The 15,578-nt window shown below is 39.6% G+C and overlaps 1 protein-coding gene across 7 annotated transcripts in view; it reads left to right on the top strand.

The window, feature by feature from the left end:
• Positions 1-15,578, top strand: part of SORBS2 (sorbin and SH3 domain containing 2) — an 87,453-nt gene that overhangs the window by 20,073 nt on the left and 51,802 nt on the right. For 4 of the 7 annotated variants that reach the window (XM_072861495.1, XM_072861496.1, XM_072861497.1 and 1 more), the window contains 4 exons: positions 4,980-5,124; positions 8,927-9,102; positions 14,279-14,345; positions 15,425-15,469. In XM_072861495.1, coding sequence (XP_072717596.1) covers positions 4,980-5,124; positions 8,927-9,102; positions 14,279-14,345; positions 15,425-15,469 — 433 coding nt within the window. Of the gene's footprint in view, positions 1-4,979; positions 5,125-8,926; positions 9,103-9,895; positions 9,920-14,278; positions 14,346-15,424; positions 15,470-15,578 lie in introns of those variants that run through there. The other 3 variants (XM_072861498.1, XM_072861500.1, XM_072861501.1) reach the window with 3 other exon arrangements.

Below are 15,578 nucleotides of genomic sequence, written 5' to 3' on the forward strand. Positions count from 1 at the left end.
ATGCTTCCTTTTTTCCTCCTCCATTTTCTTCAAACAGGTTGTCAAAGGGGAAAAGAATTCGAACTTGTCTGTTATCCTGTTACACAGACAAGTATGCTGTTAGTAGTTGTCTGTGTTCGCAGTCTGGCAGTATGTTTTGCAACAGTTGTTTAAAAAAAATCATTGGCATAGCAGATTGGTAATAGGAAAATTATACTAAGTTGTTGCACAGTTGTATGGTCAGCTAAGGTGTATCAAACACTTTGCTTAAAAGAAATGAAAATAAATTCAATAAATACCTGTTTCAAATGCAGTAAAAGCAAGCAGTCTGTAGAGTTTGAAGAGACTTGTTTAAAATACTGTTAGCAATGTACAGGTTTGTGGAGTTTGTAGCCTCTGCGCTACCACTGGTTTTGGTTTATACTGAGGTACAGATTTCAATAATATAACTTGTACATTCATAGTAAATGTTGGCAATATTTAACGCAGTTTTTTCCCCAGCCGTGACCACTGACAGCACCAAACTGTTTCTCTCCCCTCTAACTAACCTTTTGCTCTCCTAAGCACAGTTTCTTACAGGAGTGAGCTTCATAAATAATCCTGTAGTACACAAGTGTCCTGTTACTTTTCTCTTGGTTAAGTCAAGGAAAAAAACAGCATGCAATTAGGCATTTTATACATACATTCACTTTTCTGCACCTTAGTACACTCATATATGGGTAGAAAGAAGGTATGGAATTTGGGAAAAATCCAGATCACTTCTTATTTTTTTCGAGATTATCTGCATGATTAAAATGAGTCAGAACAAAGCCTTCATTTAGATTGAGCAATTCATTGTTGAATTACAAAACAGAGAGATGTTCTGAGACCAAAGTTTTACTGGGTCACAACAGTGTTCAAACTTTGTACAAATACTTCAGCATGCTATCATTTTCAAGTCTGAAAAGAACAGTGTGTATATTTTTAAAGTTTCATGTATATTTTATAAAAAGTATTTTGAGTCCAAACTTGCACATAGTGACCTGGGAAGTCAATGATCTGTTGTCAGTGCTCTGGATGTTGTTAAAAAAAATAATATTAATAACAGGCTTGTAAAAGCTGTCATTCCTAAGTCTTGTAACACAGCTCTGAAACTTTTTTTTTTAAAGAATCAGTACTGTGAATGTCTGTACAGCCCAGTAGCTGTAACCAAAGATACCATAATCAATATAGACTGGTATGTGTAAGTAAGGCACAATCACTACATGACCATTTACTAGCTATGGGAAGCATGTAACATTTATATTTTCTTCTAACCTAGTTCTAAAATAATCATCCAACCGTGTTTGTTTTCTTTGAGCATCATTTTTGTAAGCTGAAGTGAACAGTCCTTCCTTCTTTCCTTTTTTGGGTAGTCTCCCTGTAGAGGGATATGTTATGGTCAGGTCTGACCACCGCTTTCTCTCTTAGACATGGCAGGGATGAGCATAACAGTTGTTAACCATTAATGGACAAAGAGAAAGGGCGAGTCTCCCACCAAAGGACAAAAATCCCCAAACAGTCTGAAGAGCCCCACAGACATTAAACTGCTGGCAAGACCCCACCTCTGCAGTGTAGAAAAGTCTTCGTCTCCCATCCTCTGTAGAGGAGGCCCAGATGACTATAAATGTACCCATGAAATCAGAAAACGATGGGGAAGCTGGTGGCACGCACATGTGTGCTGCTAGTGGCTCTACTCCTGTAATGATCTTCATTCTGAAAGGAGACTCTTGTTGGTTTTGTAGATGAAAACCGCTGAGAGAACAATAAAAGTAATACAGGATTGTACCATCCAGCACTGTGCCCACGTAATACTGAACCACGCTTTCAAAGACATTATGTCCACATTGGGGATGTTTGTTTATTCTTGAGGTCCTTAACGAGAGCTTAGGCAAAAAGGTTTTACAGCAGATCCTCAGAGAAGAAGAGCGAGCATCAGGAAGAGCTGAATTAACAAAATTGTAAAATATTCCAGGCAAAAGGCAGAACTAAACATAAAACTGTGGTTAATTGGCCATACTTTTAGTCATAGGTTACAGCTTCTTTGAAAACCTGAAGTATGAGAATTGTAATTATTATTTGGGCTTATGCTTAGAATTGGAGTTAAAATCAGAGAACAGCTGGTTTTAGAAACTATTTTTTCTGGTTCTATTCCAATTATGAACATTTCCCTTATAAAGTAATTTTCATGGGTTCTTTTTGTTTATGTAGTTTGAAAATGTGGAATCTAATGGAAACTTGGAAATGGAAGTACGCATTAGATTTTGCCTTTTCCCAAGTTCCGGGACTGTCTCGAGCTTCAAGAATTGATCCTGAGTCTTTCAGCCTAATTCAACGTCTTGAGGCCAGGGGTGTGCTGCGCAGCATTGCTGCACAAAACTGCTCAGACACCCATAATGGGACCTCTTTCCCTTTGCTGCCTGCCTCAGCAGAGAGAAAGTTAGAAAGCAGCTCCAATCCCAAATAGATGTTTTTCTCTGCTCTGATTCCGAAGTTCAGAGGGCTGCTCTTTCTGATGTTCAGGCCAATTAAAGTTTAAACCTGGTACCTAGCAGGAATCGTTATAACAGTTTGGTTACTTAGCAGCAGAAGTAGGTGGCTCTGCTAGCAGTGGAGCACAGGTAAAGTATACCGGAGAAAAAAAGAAATGGAGGAGCCTAGGGAAACGAACAGCATGAAAGAGATGAGGATTATCTTCCCAGTAAACTGGGAAATATGTGCGTTTTGGTGAAATAGTTTTTTTTCTCTATCATCTTATTTTCCCACAAAGGAGATTACTTAGGAAAGTAAAAGGTCTAATGCACGAATAGGCATCTTAAAGATTTCACTTCCTTGTAAAATCTGGGAACAAACTCTGTCGCCTGGAACTAAAGCATCGCATGCTCCGATTGAAATGTCAATTGTTCCCAAAAGATTCCAAGGGCAGGAAGAGGCCCTTGGAACTTTGAAACTTTGCAAAACTGTCTTTTATAGCTAATCCCCTCACCAGTGCAAGATGCATCAGATAAACAAATGTAACAGCCACCTTCATGGAAAAGTTCCTCAAAGAGAAAGTCATTAGGAACTAAGAAATTACAGCTGCACTGATATCATCTCTAAAACCTTTAGAAGCAAACCCAAAAATGTCATATATGCACATGCCACATCTATATTTAGGACTGATGTCCATCAGCTACTTGTGTGGATCCTGTTTTCATAATATTGTGTACGACTTGGTGTAAGAGCCTGACTGTCTAACCCAGCTATTTGGTAAGGCCCATCACAGGAATATCTTAAATTTTTATTACAGAAATTCAGAGAAGTAGCTTTCCAGTCTACAAAGAACTCACACTAGTTCTGCTCCTCTCTTCAGAGAAACAAAAGCCGTAATAAATGAGTAAGAAGGTATAAGGTTCTGGACAGAGTTGCACCCTGCCTCCCCTAGAAACAAGCTTTCCCAAAAAGACAATATGCAGGAAAAGAGAGTGGGTGAACCCCTGAAGTAGGGTAGAGACAGCTGGCCTCATCTAGCAACCTCATCTGAAAACAGGACTTCATACCTCTTGAAATGCTATCCTGGAGCTCGTGTAGCTTTTATATTCTTGCAGCTCCAAGTTCTTTTGGAGGGGAAGATGGTGTGAGAAAAGCCAATTTAGTTTATATTTTGGTTCTTGACTTTATTAAGAGAGGAAACATTTAAACACAAAAGTTTTAACGGAGACATCACCACAACACAAACTTTTCAGCTCAGTTCTGAAAACAGGCATCCTTAAAATGAGAAACCCCCGAATGCATCTAGCCGTTCACATGATGTCTGCATAGGAGCCAAAATTTGTTTTGCTCTCTTAGCTATTGGAGGCCGAGACGTTAAAAATTTCAAATCAAATCAATAATCTCCAAAATGCAAATGTATACAAGAGGTCACGAACCATTTCATTTTTAAACGTAAAAATAATATGCCTTTTAATACGTTTTTTACTTGTGCTTTGCTGCTTCAGATAGTTTTATGTTTTGCATTTACAGCATGTTTTAGTTCTTCTCTTTTGTTATATAAGATTCAGCAAAGTTTGTAGCACTTCTGATTTTGTTCAGATTTAAAGAAGAGTTCTGCATTAAAAGAGATATTACAGAGAGCTTTTCTCCCTTTTCTGCTGAAATATTCACTATCCTCTCATTTCATTCAATGCTCTCTCAATATCTCTGTTTAGATCCTTGCAATACTGCCCATAAAAGTGCTACAGCCCAGATGTGGGGATTCTAAATCTGGGGGCAGGGAAGCAGATTGTTGCAGAAGTTCCTCTTGTGACTGAAGCCTAAATGGCTTGTGATGCTGCTGTACTGCCGGTTTACTTAGCGTCCATTTTATTTATTTGATTTTGTTCTGTTGTTTCGTGGTTGTGGATTTTTTTTATTGGTGCTATTTATTCTTATTGTGATAGATTACACATCAGCATCCCATAGTCACTCCAGCTGGCTTCCATTTTTTAAAGCAGCTTTGGCTCCCTCTCTTTAGCTAGTCTTAATGAGACTTTCCCCTTCGGTCTGAACAGAAGTTACCATTAATATCAGCAGGGCTTGAGCATGTGTGTTAAGGGAATATGTCTCTTGGAGTGAGTGATCTGTGGCAGGCAGCCTTTGTCACACAGTGGGAGGAGCTTTTACTGCCATCTTCATTTTATATTGCTGTCAGACCTCTGCAGACCTTGTTTGTGCCATCGTCGTTGCCTTGACCGTGGTCTTTCTGTCAACTTCCCATGGCTTCAGCACGCTTCACAGACAGCACATACATGGAGAGAAGGGGGGAGGTACAAGGTATAGAAGGAACACATTCTGCTCCCCTTGTGATGAGTTTTGTATTTCAGTGAATGCAGATGCCGTTATGGCTAGGTACCTGACAACTGGTAACTGTTGTGTGGATAACAGTCTTGCATCACTCTCTGTTTGGGATGGCAGTCGGAGGGCTTTGTGTGTAATTTAATGGGATATTGTTTTGTTTCTCTCAGGCTCAGATCACAGTGAATGGGAACTCTGGCACTGCTGCCAGCCCAGTGAGTCACTCTCAAAGGCCTTTTTCCCCTTCTTCAGCTTACCCTCCACCAGCTTCGCTCAGTTCCAACGTTGTTATCATGCAGCACGGCAGGATGATGGGTAAGCCTCACACAGAATGTTTGCTTTATACATTACGCAACGTATTCCAATTCATGTGGCAAAGATTGCAAACAATTGCAGAGTGCTTCACATCCATAATGAAGGTATTGTCTATTCATCTACCTTCGGCAGTAAATGCAAAAAAATAATAGCATTTATTGTTAGATACAGTAGTGATCCTGAACTGGAATTACTATTAAGGTTTATTACTTACGTGTGTGAGAGTGACCTTTTGCCACCTTTCTACTAGCTTTACCGAGGAAAGAGCATATCTCAAAATAGCTCAACCTGTGCAGCCCCTTCAGGTTTTGCCTTCTTGAAGAAACCAAGGGCCAACTTTGTACATTGGTTCTCTCCACAACTTCTGTAATCTTCAGTAGAAATACTGCCAACAAAGGGTGGGGCTCTGGGCTCTTAAACACCTAAAGCCATGTCAATCTATACTTTGTTTCTGTATTTTTTTGTAGGGCGTTGTTAATTTTTTTTAAAAAATACACAATCAGCCTTAGAAAGGAGCTTTGCCAGTATAATCCAGTTTTGCCAGAACAATCATTTGCTTGCTGCTTTTTCTACTAATGTTTTGCATATTCAGATAAGACTAGACATGCAAAATAATTTGAAAGTGATCCTGGAGTTTACTTTTTTGTTGTGCATGCAGGGAAATTAGGTGACAGTTCTTGCTCTGAGACTTATGGCTCAGACAAATGCTGCTATCCCTATCATAGTGATAAGTACAAAAACTGCATACATGGGTTTCTCCACATCCCACAATTCTAGATTCTTTGATTGCTTCCAGTTTGCTGATCTAAAGGCCTATCAATTTTGGTTTTGATATACCTGAAAGAAGTATATATATATACGTTGGAAGAAGGGAGATATTGTGCCCATCTTTAAAAAGGGTAGAAAGGATGACCCTGGGAACTACCGACCTGTCAGCCTCACCTCTGTGCCTGGGAAGATCATGGAACAGATCCTCCTAGAAGCTATGCTAGAGCACATGGAGGACAGGGAGGTGATTCGAGACAGCCAGCATGGCTTCACCAAGGGCAAGTCCTGTCTGACCAACCTAGTGGCTTTCTACGAGGGAGTTACCACATCAGTGGACAAGGGAAAAGCAATGGATGTCATCTATCTGGACTTCTGTAAAGCCTTTGACACTGTCCCCCACAACATCCTTCTCTCTGAAATGGAGAGAAACAGATTTGATGGGTGGACTGTTCAGTGGATAAGGAATTGGTTGGATGGTCGCATCCAGAGGGTAGCGGTCAACGGCTCAATGTCCAGATGGAGATCAGTGATGAGTGCTGTCCCTCAGGGGTCCGTACTGGGACCAGCACTGTTCAATATTTTCATCAATGGCATTGACAGCGAGATCGAGTGCACGCTCAGCAAGTTTGCAGATGACACCAAGCCGAGTGGTGCAGCTGACACACCAGAAGGACGGGATGTCATCCAGAGGGACCTGGACAAGCTGGAGAAGTGGGCCTGTCTGGACCTCATGAGGTTCAACAAGGCCAAGTGCAGAGTCCTACACCTGGGTCGGGGCAATCCTCGGTTTCAATACAGGCTGGGGGATGATGTGATCGAGAGCAGCCCTGCAGAAAAGGACTTGGGCGTACTGATGGATGAAAAGCTGGACATGAGCCAACAATGTGCGCTCACAGCCCAGAAGGCCAACCGTATCCTGGGCTGCATCAAAAGAAGCGTGGCCAGCAGGTTGAGGGAGGTGATTCTGCCCCTCTGCTCTGCTCTGGTGAGACCCCACCTGGAGTACTGCGTCCAGCTCTGGGGCCCTCAGCACAGGAAAGACATGGACCTGTTGGAGCGGGTCCAGAGGAGGGCCACAAAAATTATCTGAGGGCTGGAGCACCTCTCCTGCGAGGAGAGGCTGAGAGAGTTGGGGTTGTTCAGCCTGGAGAAGAGAAGGCTGTGGGGAGACCTTATAGCAGCCTCCCAGTACTTAAAGGGGGCCTATAGGAAAGACGGGGACAGACCTTTTAGCAAGGCCTTTTGTGACAGGACAAGGAGCAATGGTTTTAAACTAAGGGAGGGCAGATTTAGACTGGATTTAAGAAAGAAATTTTTTACAATGAGGGTGGTGAGGCACTGGAACAAGTTGCCCAGAGACGTGGTAGATGCCCCATCCCTGGAAACATTCGAGGTCAGGTTGGATGGGGCTCTGAGCAACCTGATCTAGTTGAAGATGTCCCTGCTCTTGCAGGGGGTTTGGACTAGATGGCCTTGAAAGGTCCCTTCCAATCCAAAGCATTCTATGCTTCTGTGATTCTATGAAGTAAAGTGTTTTCCCGTGACTTTTACTCTTGTATGATGCTGAATTCTGTGTTCCACAGTAACAGCCTGATTTAATTCTCCTTGCTCATGTAAAAATCCTACTGATGGTCTCAGTTTGAGGCCTATGAAGAATGAAGGATCAAATCCAAAATATTTTCTAAATTTAACATCATGCATTTTGGGAAAAAGGCCCAAATATTCAGACGTTTGCCATGCAGAGTTGTTCCTCGCCATATATGTGTAGCACTGGATTATTTACAGGATTTCAAACTTGAGTAAACAGCTGAAAGAGCCATTGCAAATCCAACTCTCTGCAGTAGGAATGAGCAGAAATATTCAAATTAAAATTAGAGCTTTCAGTCACCAGAGCTCCTTTTGCTGATTTATATTACAATTCAAATATTTTGTTTCAGAAGAATCAATGGATGTTAATGTCACACAAAAGGCAATTATAATCTTCACCAGTAGAGTTAGAATCTATTTATTTTTACTCCCTACGTTGATTTATCTTGTGTGGAAATGTCTCACAAGCACTGTACCTGCTCTTGCAAAAAAGATGCTTTGTCATAGCAGCCCGCTAATTTACTGAAACATTCTGCCTGAAGGAATAGGGCTCTTTTTCCTGCATACAGGAAAGAAGTACATAATCTGCAACAGTACAAATTTTTACACGACACATCCCAGCAGTGAGGTGGATTTTGTTAAATAAATGACTCTGAATTTTAGAGGGAAATGGTAATAGTGACATATTAATTTCATTAATTATAAAGGAAGACTGGGGGGAGAGGGGTAGAAATATTGCAAGTCACCACAAACCAGTAGCAGCCTGCACAGTTCACCTAAAGTGCTGTAGTTGGATCATCAGATTGCTCTATAGATGCCAAGTTACTGAGGTCCATTTTTATGGATTTTTATGTAGAGGTACTCAAACATACCAACATAAATTTAAGGGATGAAAATTGTACATCAGAATTTGTTTTTTAAAAATATTCATGCATCAAAACTTAATGTTTCTAAACACATATCGCGTAAGTCTTTGTGGAGGCCTGTTTGGAATCTGTGGCTGTGCTTACAGAATAGCAATCTTCTGTAGTTTGCTAGACTTGGCGGGTGGGGAGAAGTTTTGAAATTATATCACTAGTTTCAAGGAAAGGTGCAAGAGTTTGATTTATAGGAAAAAGGCTGCTGCCACTATTTCTCAATAGATTTTGCTGGGTTTGTGGGGGTTTTTTTCTTTTTTTTGTGAGCAAGATGCTGTGAAAAAGTACCTCTTATCTAAGATCTGAGTTGAATAGCCGGTCTGGTCCTTAAATAAGTTTATAATTCTGTTAATGTAACATTAAGTAGGGCAAAGGCCCAGCTAAGATGATTTTTTTTTAAGTGTTGTATATGTATGTGGTTAAGATTGTTGTTGGTCTTTGTACAGCATAGTGAAACGGGGAAGTGTGTTATAACTGCCAAGTATGATTATTGTATCATTATACAATATTCTGTCATGTTGTCTTTACAGAGTCCACAGAGACATACTCACAGCATGTTCAGGCTGTTGGCAGCAGCACCACCACCAGTACAATACCAATCTGTAGATCCTCAGAAGAAGAAAAAAAAATTACAGTCATTAAAGCTCCACATTATGCAGGGATTGGCCCGGTAGATGAATCTGGAATCCCTACAGCAATTAGAACGGTAGGAAATTCTGGGGAATCTGTGTATGAACTCGTACAATGAATTGATTGTTGGTAATGGGTTTTTCACATTCTTCTAGTCTTATATAATGTGGAATACAGTGTGCGTAATCAGCGAGCTCATGAATATAATATTGTGTGTTGACGGAAAAGGAGAATGCTGATGGGAGCATAATTGGGCAACCTCATGTTTCTAGTTTTAATTAGAAGTAGCCAAAACTTTGTGTCTCTTTCTTGCTTCTCTTGTAGTTCTGCCTTTTGGAGATATGCAGTAATTGCATTTGTTTTGTTATTTCTAAAATAAAGTTTATACGTACTATATATATGCGTGCATGCAAGTATACATGTATGTGTGTACATATAAAAACCTCATGCTTCTGCATTCTGGGGGGCAATGGTTCTCATGTCATCAGGGTAGCGTCAAAATGAATAGTTTTGTTCTGATAATAATCTTAAGTGACTAGCATTTTTGTGGGAGTGCAATATATAATCATTGTGCCCTTGAGTGACATGTAAACGAATAGCGTGGAAGCCCTTTCATTGTGACTAGCCCAGTTTTGATCATCTGCCACTAGTCACTGCTTGAGTGGTCCCGGGATGTCGAACTGAAGAGTTTTGTTTTCACTATGCTGAAGCATTCTTTCCACTCTGCTGTCAGGGCAGCCTCTTCTGGCTGGCCCAGAGAGCACAGTGGCAGCTGCACTAGGTCTGTAAAGGAAGCACTTACTGGCCTTCCCAGCCAGAGAAGAAGTGCTGTGCTAGACGGAGAAAGAGTAAGAACCGTGGGAGCCAGGATGAAAGCGGCAGAGCCCTTGCAGGTGAAGTCTTTGTCAGGTGCAAGGATGTAGCAGCTGTTGGATGTGTCCTCTCTGCCAATACTGACATACGGGGCTGTGTTGTATTGCCAAGAACTGCTCAATGGATTGAAAAATTAGGGGGAAAATCAGGAATTGATGGAGAAAAGCAATAGGAAAAAATCAGAATAAGTGGTAAGATGGGGACAATTTTGATAAGAATGGGGGGAAACTCTGGCATTTCTTGCTTTATTTTTGACATTAAAAGTAATACGATCAGAATCTTTTAAAAATGAAGACGTTTCTTTGCAACAATGCTCTAGCTTCCTACCCCCTTTTTAAGTAAGTAGTCCCTATGCTTTATATAGGATAAAGTAATTATTTTTGTTCTTTTTTTTAATAGTAGATTGATCTAACAGGGTGCATATCAGTTATATAAGATTATAAGAGAAGTCCCCCTCGAGTGTGCTTAACAGAGCTGGCAATCTGCCAACCTCTATTTAACTTTCGGATCATATGGTCTGAGTCTCTCAAGTTTTCTCCTAAAAACATAATGTAGTTTGAATTAGGACTTTTTTCGGATGGATTTGCTCTGGGTTTTGTTATGTTTAAATTTCAAAATATCTTATAGCTTGTAAATTTAGTATTATAGAAATGATTCTCATAATGAGATATGAGTTAAAAGATTATGCTAGCATGTGTGTGTGTGTGTGTCTCGTGCCGCTTTGTGTCCTTATTCTGCTTCCTTAGGACTAAGCTGGAAGTGAGATTGTTTTCAAGATACTGATTTGAGATTACATTTTAAATGTGCACGAGTATATTTGAGCCCTGTGTACCCCAGTCATGTGAGAACAAAGGTGATATAGTTGTCAGCAAAAGATTCAAATATGCTGCACCTTGACACCTCTCAGAAGTGCAGTACTATGCAGAAACATGCAAAAGTGCTATAACTGCATTTCCCATGAACAGTAGAAGGTAGGCTATATCACTCGCTCCTTCTCCAAGGTCAGTGAGCAACCCAAATAGGAATCTTCTCCCAGAAAGTTCAGCCTCACTCCATCTGGAGAGAGAGAGAGTAGTTTTCAAATCAATTGAGTTTATCATTGCATGCAAAGTTTAAAAGTTTCTTATTCTTCCATCTTTATGAAAATGGCAACAGTCTACCAAAAAAGCAGTAAATGCAGATTCATGGGTGATAGGTTACATACACACTGTGTTCCAAAACACTATGCTACTCAACGGTAAGCTTGTAAATAAGAACTTGGGAGTATCCGTATTCTAGATTTGGAGTGCTTTTCAGGAGTAGAGAGATTTTTCAAGCTGCAGTTATCTCCTCCAAGTCTGTCTTTACTCTCAGAACATGGTTTGTGACAGTTGTTTAGCCAAGGAAAGCAGAGTATGTTCTCTTCTCCTTCTATTCCTGCAAACCCTCTCTGTCCAAAGCTGCTGAGAGGGGAAGGATTCCCATAAAGCCTTCCCTTCTCTCAGAACCTCCATCCTGTGTTAGCATGTTCCCTCCATACCACTGTATGCTGGCTCCTGCCAGCTCTGGCAAGTGCAAGTCTGAAGCCTGAAAATTCACATCATTGTTAAGTTCTGCCACCATGCCAAGCCCTGCCCCAAAGATGGTGAAATTCCAAGGCATTAAAAATGAAGTCTTTTGAAAACAGAGGGTAAAATGCTGTTCACTCAGAAAAGCGTTCAGTCAAATGACACCACCAGAGTTTACCACCAACAGGGTCCTAGGAAAGGAAAAGACAGATTCACAGAAAGCAGTATGACTGCTCTGTTTTAGACTATCCAAAATGATTGCTTCATGTCTAACTATCAAAATTAATCTATAGAATGAAAAGGCCTCTATTTACTAAGGATGAAAAAAAATCAAGTCCCACCAGATTTCTTTTCTGTACTTAGTGATGTAATATTTCAGCTTGAAAAAAAAAACACAGAAGGTCCACTGAAAGTCATAAATGCCTCCTTTAATTGCATACTTTCTGATGGATTATTAGAATACCGCAATGATTATGGACTCTCCTAAGTACCAACTGCAGGTACTTCTTCTGTCCTCTTCGTGCTATTTGGCTGATTGTTCATTCACATATGATGATACTATGTTCCAACATTTAACTGCAACAACTATAATGTATGCAAAGCAGGATGGCGTCTGAATGGCTTGGTGCTTTGTGAATACTGCTAATTCCTCAAACAAATATTCGTATGTGGGATTAGTGAATATAAATTGAGAAAATTTATTTTAAAATTAATTTATTCTATTCCTTAACTAATCCTATCTGGCTTATAATGTAAAGCCAAATTATTGGCTGAGGCTTTAAACCCCAAGGTAGGGGTTGGGGGGGAGATGATGAGAGACAAACGTTCAAATGTCCAGAAAGATGTTGGGAGACCTTCTTCTCTGGTCACATGGGAGCTTCTCCATACCTGATCTCTATGTGGAAGCCTCCTGTGGATTTGTGGACCTGTGGACCTGACTGAAAGGAGGATCCAGCAAAGAGATATATCTATGCACCTTTGTTCCTTGAGAAACAGGAGGGTCATAGCAGTAATATTTATGCACTGTTTCCAATCTATTCACCTATCACTGGTTCAAGCTCTATTGGAAGACTCTTCTTGGCCCAATACAATCAGAAAGGCAGTTGCAGTATCATGGGACCACTGCAGGAAATGAGGAGTACCATGGAGGTTATGCTCATCGGCATGAATTCCTTCAGACCTTTTGGACTTCCTTGTAAACTTTTGAACATACATGATCTTGGAGCACCAAACAGCATACTTATTTCAAATCCAGCTAAATTATTCTTACCAGAGTTCTGCTAGTACAGATGTTAAGTACCTTTAGGGAAACAATGTTAAAATAGTCCAAATCTGCTTCTGAATATCTTCTCTTTGGCAAAAGTCAGGAATGTTGGTAGGTGGGGGAAGGGACTTGATCTTGATACAAAACTATATCTCCTTCATCTCTATCTTGCAAGCAGGTCTGAGTAAAAAGCATGACCTTCCGCTTAAATTTCTTTCTTCCCCAGCAGATCCTCGAGTTCTTCAGTTGACTGTCAGCTCTTCTTTAAACATTTTTTTTTTTAAATGTCATTTAGTAGCAATTTTATGAGAACTCATATTGATTCCTCAAAATATGGGAGCATTTTCTGCCTAGTCCCTTATAGTGAGAGCTCACCATCATTAACAAAACAGATTAATTGTGTACAGTAACTGTAACAAGTATTTAGGGCAAAAGTGCGATTCACTAAAGATGGCATAGAGCCAGGTGAACACACTCAGATCTGTCAGTTATTTTGCAGAGAAGAATTTATGGATTTTCACTTTTCATGGTAAAGAAGAGTGGGCAGAGTGATTGCAGATTTAGTATTAGCTAATGCAAGATAATGCACATCAAGAGAAGTCTTTTGAATTATCCCTGTGCACCATGAGATTTGAAGATAATTTTGTACATCTGCATTAAAACTTTTGCTTTTCTCACTACTGTGGAACAAGTAAAATTTTAGGACCTAAGAAGAATAAGACTGACAACATGTTTGCCTTTGTGTTATCTCCTTTTCTGAAATATTATCATCCTATCTCAAAGAAAATTGCAGCAAAAGAGAAAATGCAGACGGGTAAGAGATAAAAATAATAAGAAGCACAAGCAAATGTTGATATGAGGAGAGTTCGGGAACTTCGGGATTGCTTAGTTTATAAACTCGGGATTGCTTAGTTTACAAAAGTAAGGATAATTTAATGAGTGGTTATTGACAGGTATATTGTATTCACTTTTCTCAAAATAGAAAAATAAGTTAAAATTAAGTTGCCTGGAAAGGGAATTTAAAACTGATTAAAGGAAATACTGTTTGTTTACAATCCAAACATTAACTCTTTAAATATAGTGTTATCTTAATTCTTTTCTTGGTAGTTTTCCAAAGTTTTTCTGCATTATTTAACAATTACATTTTGAAGATAATTGAAGTTGGAAAATACCAGGAGTTCAAAAGAAGCTCTTCTTACACGCTTGTAATTGCTGAGGTGTTTGTATTTTCCTGTAAAGTATCTAGCATTCATCATTGTCGAATATAAGGCACTAAGATAAACTGTTGATCTGGCACTAATTCCTATGTTCCTAACCATTGTACCCTCCAAGATCAGAGTCCAAAACTGACTCAGTCTTCAGTGTCTTCCAGAACTTGTTACGCAGGAATTCCTAGATGAAAAGCATAAATACAGCATTTGAAATAGATGGTATGAAAATGATTATATTAAATAGGGGACAAAACATAATAGACTTCGTGTCCAGAATAACATTAAATGTTTGATCAGATCTGTACATGCAGGTATATTTATTTTTTTGTTAATTGTTAAAAACTGTATTTTATTTAGACAGTTGACAGGCCGAAGGATTGGTACAAGACAATGTTCAAGCAAATCCATATGGTTCATAAGCCTGGTAAGTATGCTTTTGTCTTGGCTGGGTGGTTCTCAGTGGTATTAAAAAATGCACTTTTCTGCATTTTGATTGTCTGCTATGTGAAAATACAAGTGTTCACCAAGTGTCAGATAATGAATCAAATCAAATGGGTAAATTCGATGATAGATTTTACTGCAGAGCACGCTGTTTTCCTATGCTAAAGGCTGAAAATTTCTAATGGGTTTATTTTATTACTAAAACTAAATAAAAATTAAAGTGATTCGCATAGGTATGCAACCAGTATGATTCCATGTCACTGGGGAGCTCAGTGAAGTGATCCTCATCTCCAGTTTGAGGGATGAGAAATTGGCCACTGTAAATCTCCTACCATACCAGCTCTCTCTGGGAGAGCTCGTGTTAGGACAGCATGGGCTGGTAAACAGGCTGTTGTGAGGATACATTTTCTGTCTGAATTGCATTGGTTTTGCTGAAATGGAGCTTTGGTGACATTACTAGCTTCAGAGTTAATGTCCTTTATCATGATTGTCACCAAGGATGTCAAGAAACTGTATAAATGGCAATTATGCTCATTACACCTCCAGAAGGAAGGAGACTATTCGTCTGAGGTAGAGCTTGCCTTCAGTATGGTCACACAGAATGTTAGTGGGAGAATAAAAAATGTAAGCAGGAAAATTTTGGCTTTCAAGGTCTATTTTGAACATTAGTCACACAGTAGATATTTCAGGTTGCTTTTTGTGATAGGAGCAACAACTTAATAGTCTCCAGTAGAAGAGAGCTGACATAAGGAAGAAATTGAGCTTAGGGAAGGGAGAAGAGCAGACAAAAAGCTGTAATTTGCAATTTGGTGCTAACCAGTAAGTACACAATATGGGTGACATGACCAGAAGGTACCATTTTACCAATAAAATAGTAAAAATAGCCTATGGTAAGTATAATGGGAAGAGAGAGTCTTCAGAAAACACCTATGAGATGATGAAAAGAAATACAGCGCTTGATTGCTTACCGATCTTATGTTTGTATATGCAAAAACAAAGCTGCATTGCTGTGATAAACTGGCATGTATTGCACTACTGTAACATGCATATTTCTTTTTGTAGATGACGACACAGACATGTATAATACTGCATATGCATACAGTACTGGTAGGAATTATTCCCTCACTTCAAAATGAGTCTTTTGTTAATGTCATCAAGTAACAGGGGTAGTTAACTATTCACGTTTGCTTTTATAATGCATCTATAACACTTTTAA

The sequence above is a fragment of the Ciconia boyciana genome, chromosome 5 (assembly GCF_034638445.1).
Source record: "Ciconia boyciana chromosome 5, ASM3463844v1, whole genome shotgun sequence".
Classification (NCBI taxonomy): domain Eukaryota; kingdom Metazoa; phylum Chordata; class Aves; order Ciconiiformes; family Ciconiidae; genus Ciconia; species Ciconia boyciana.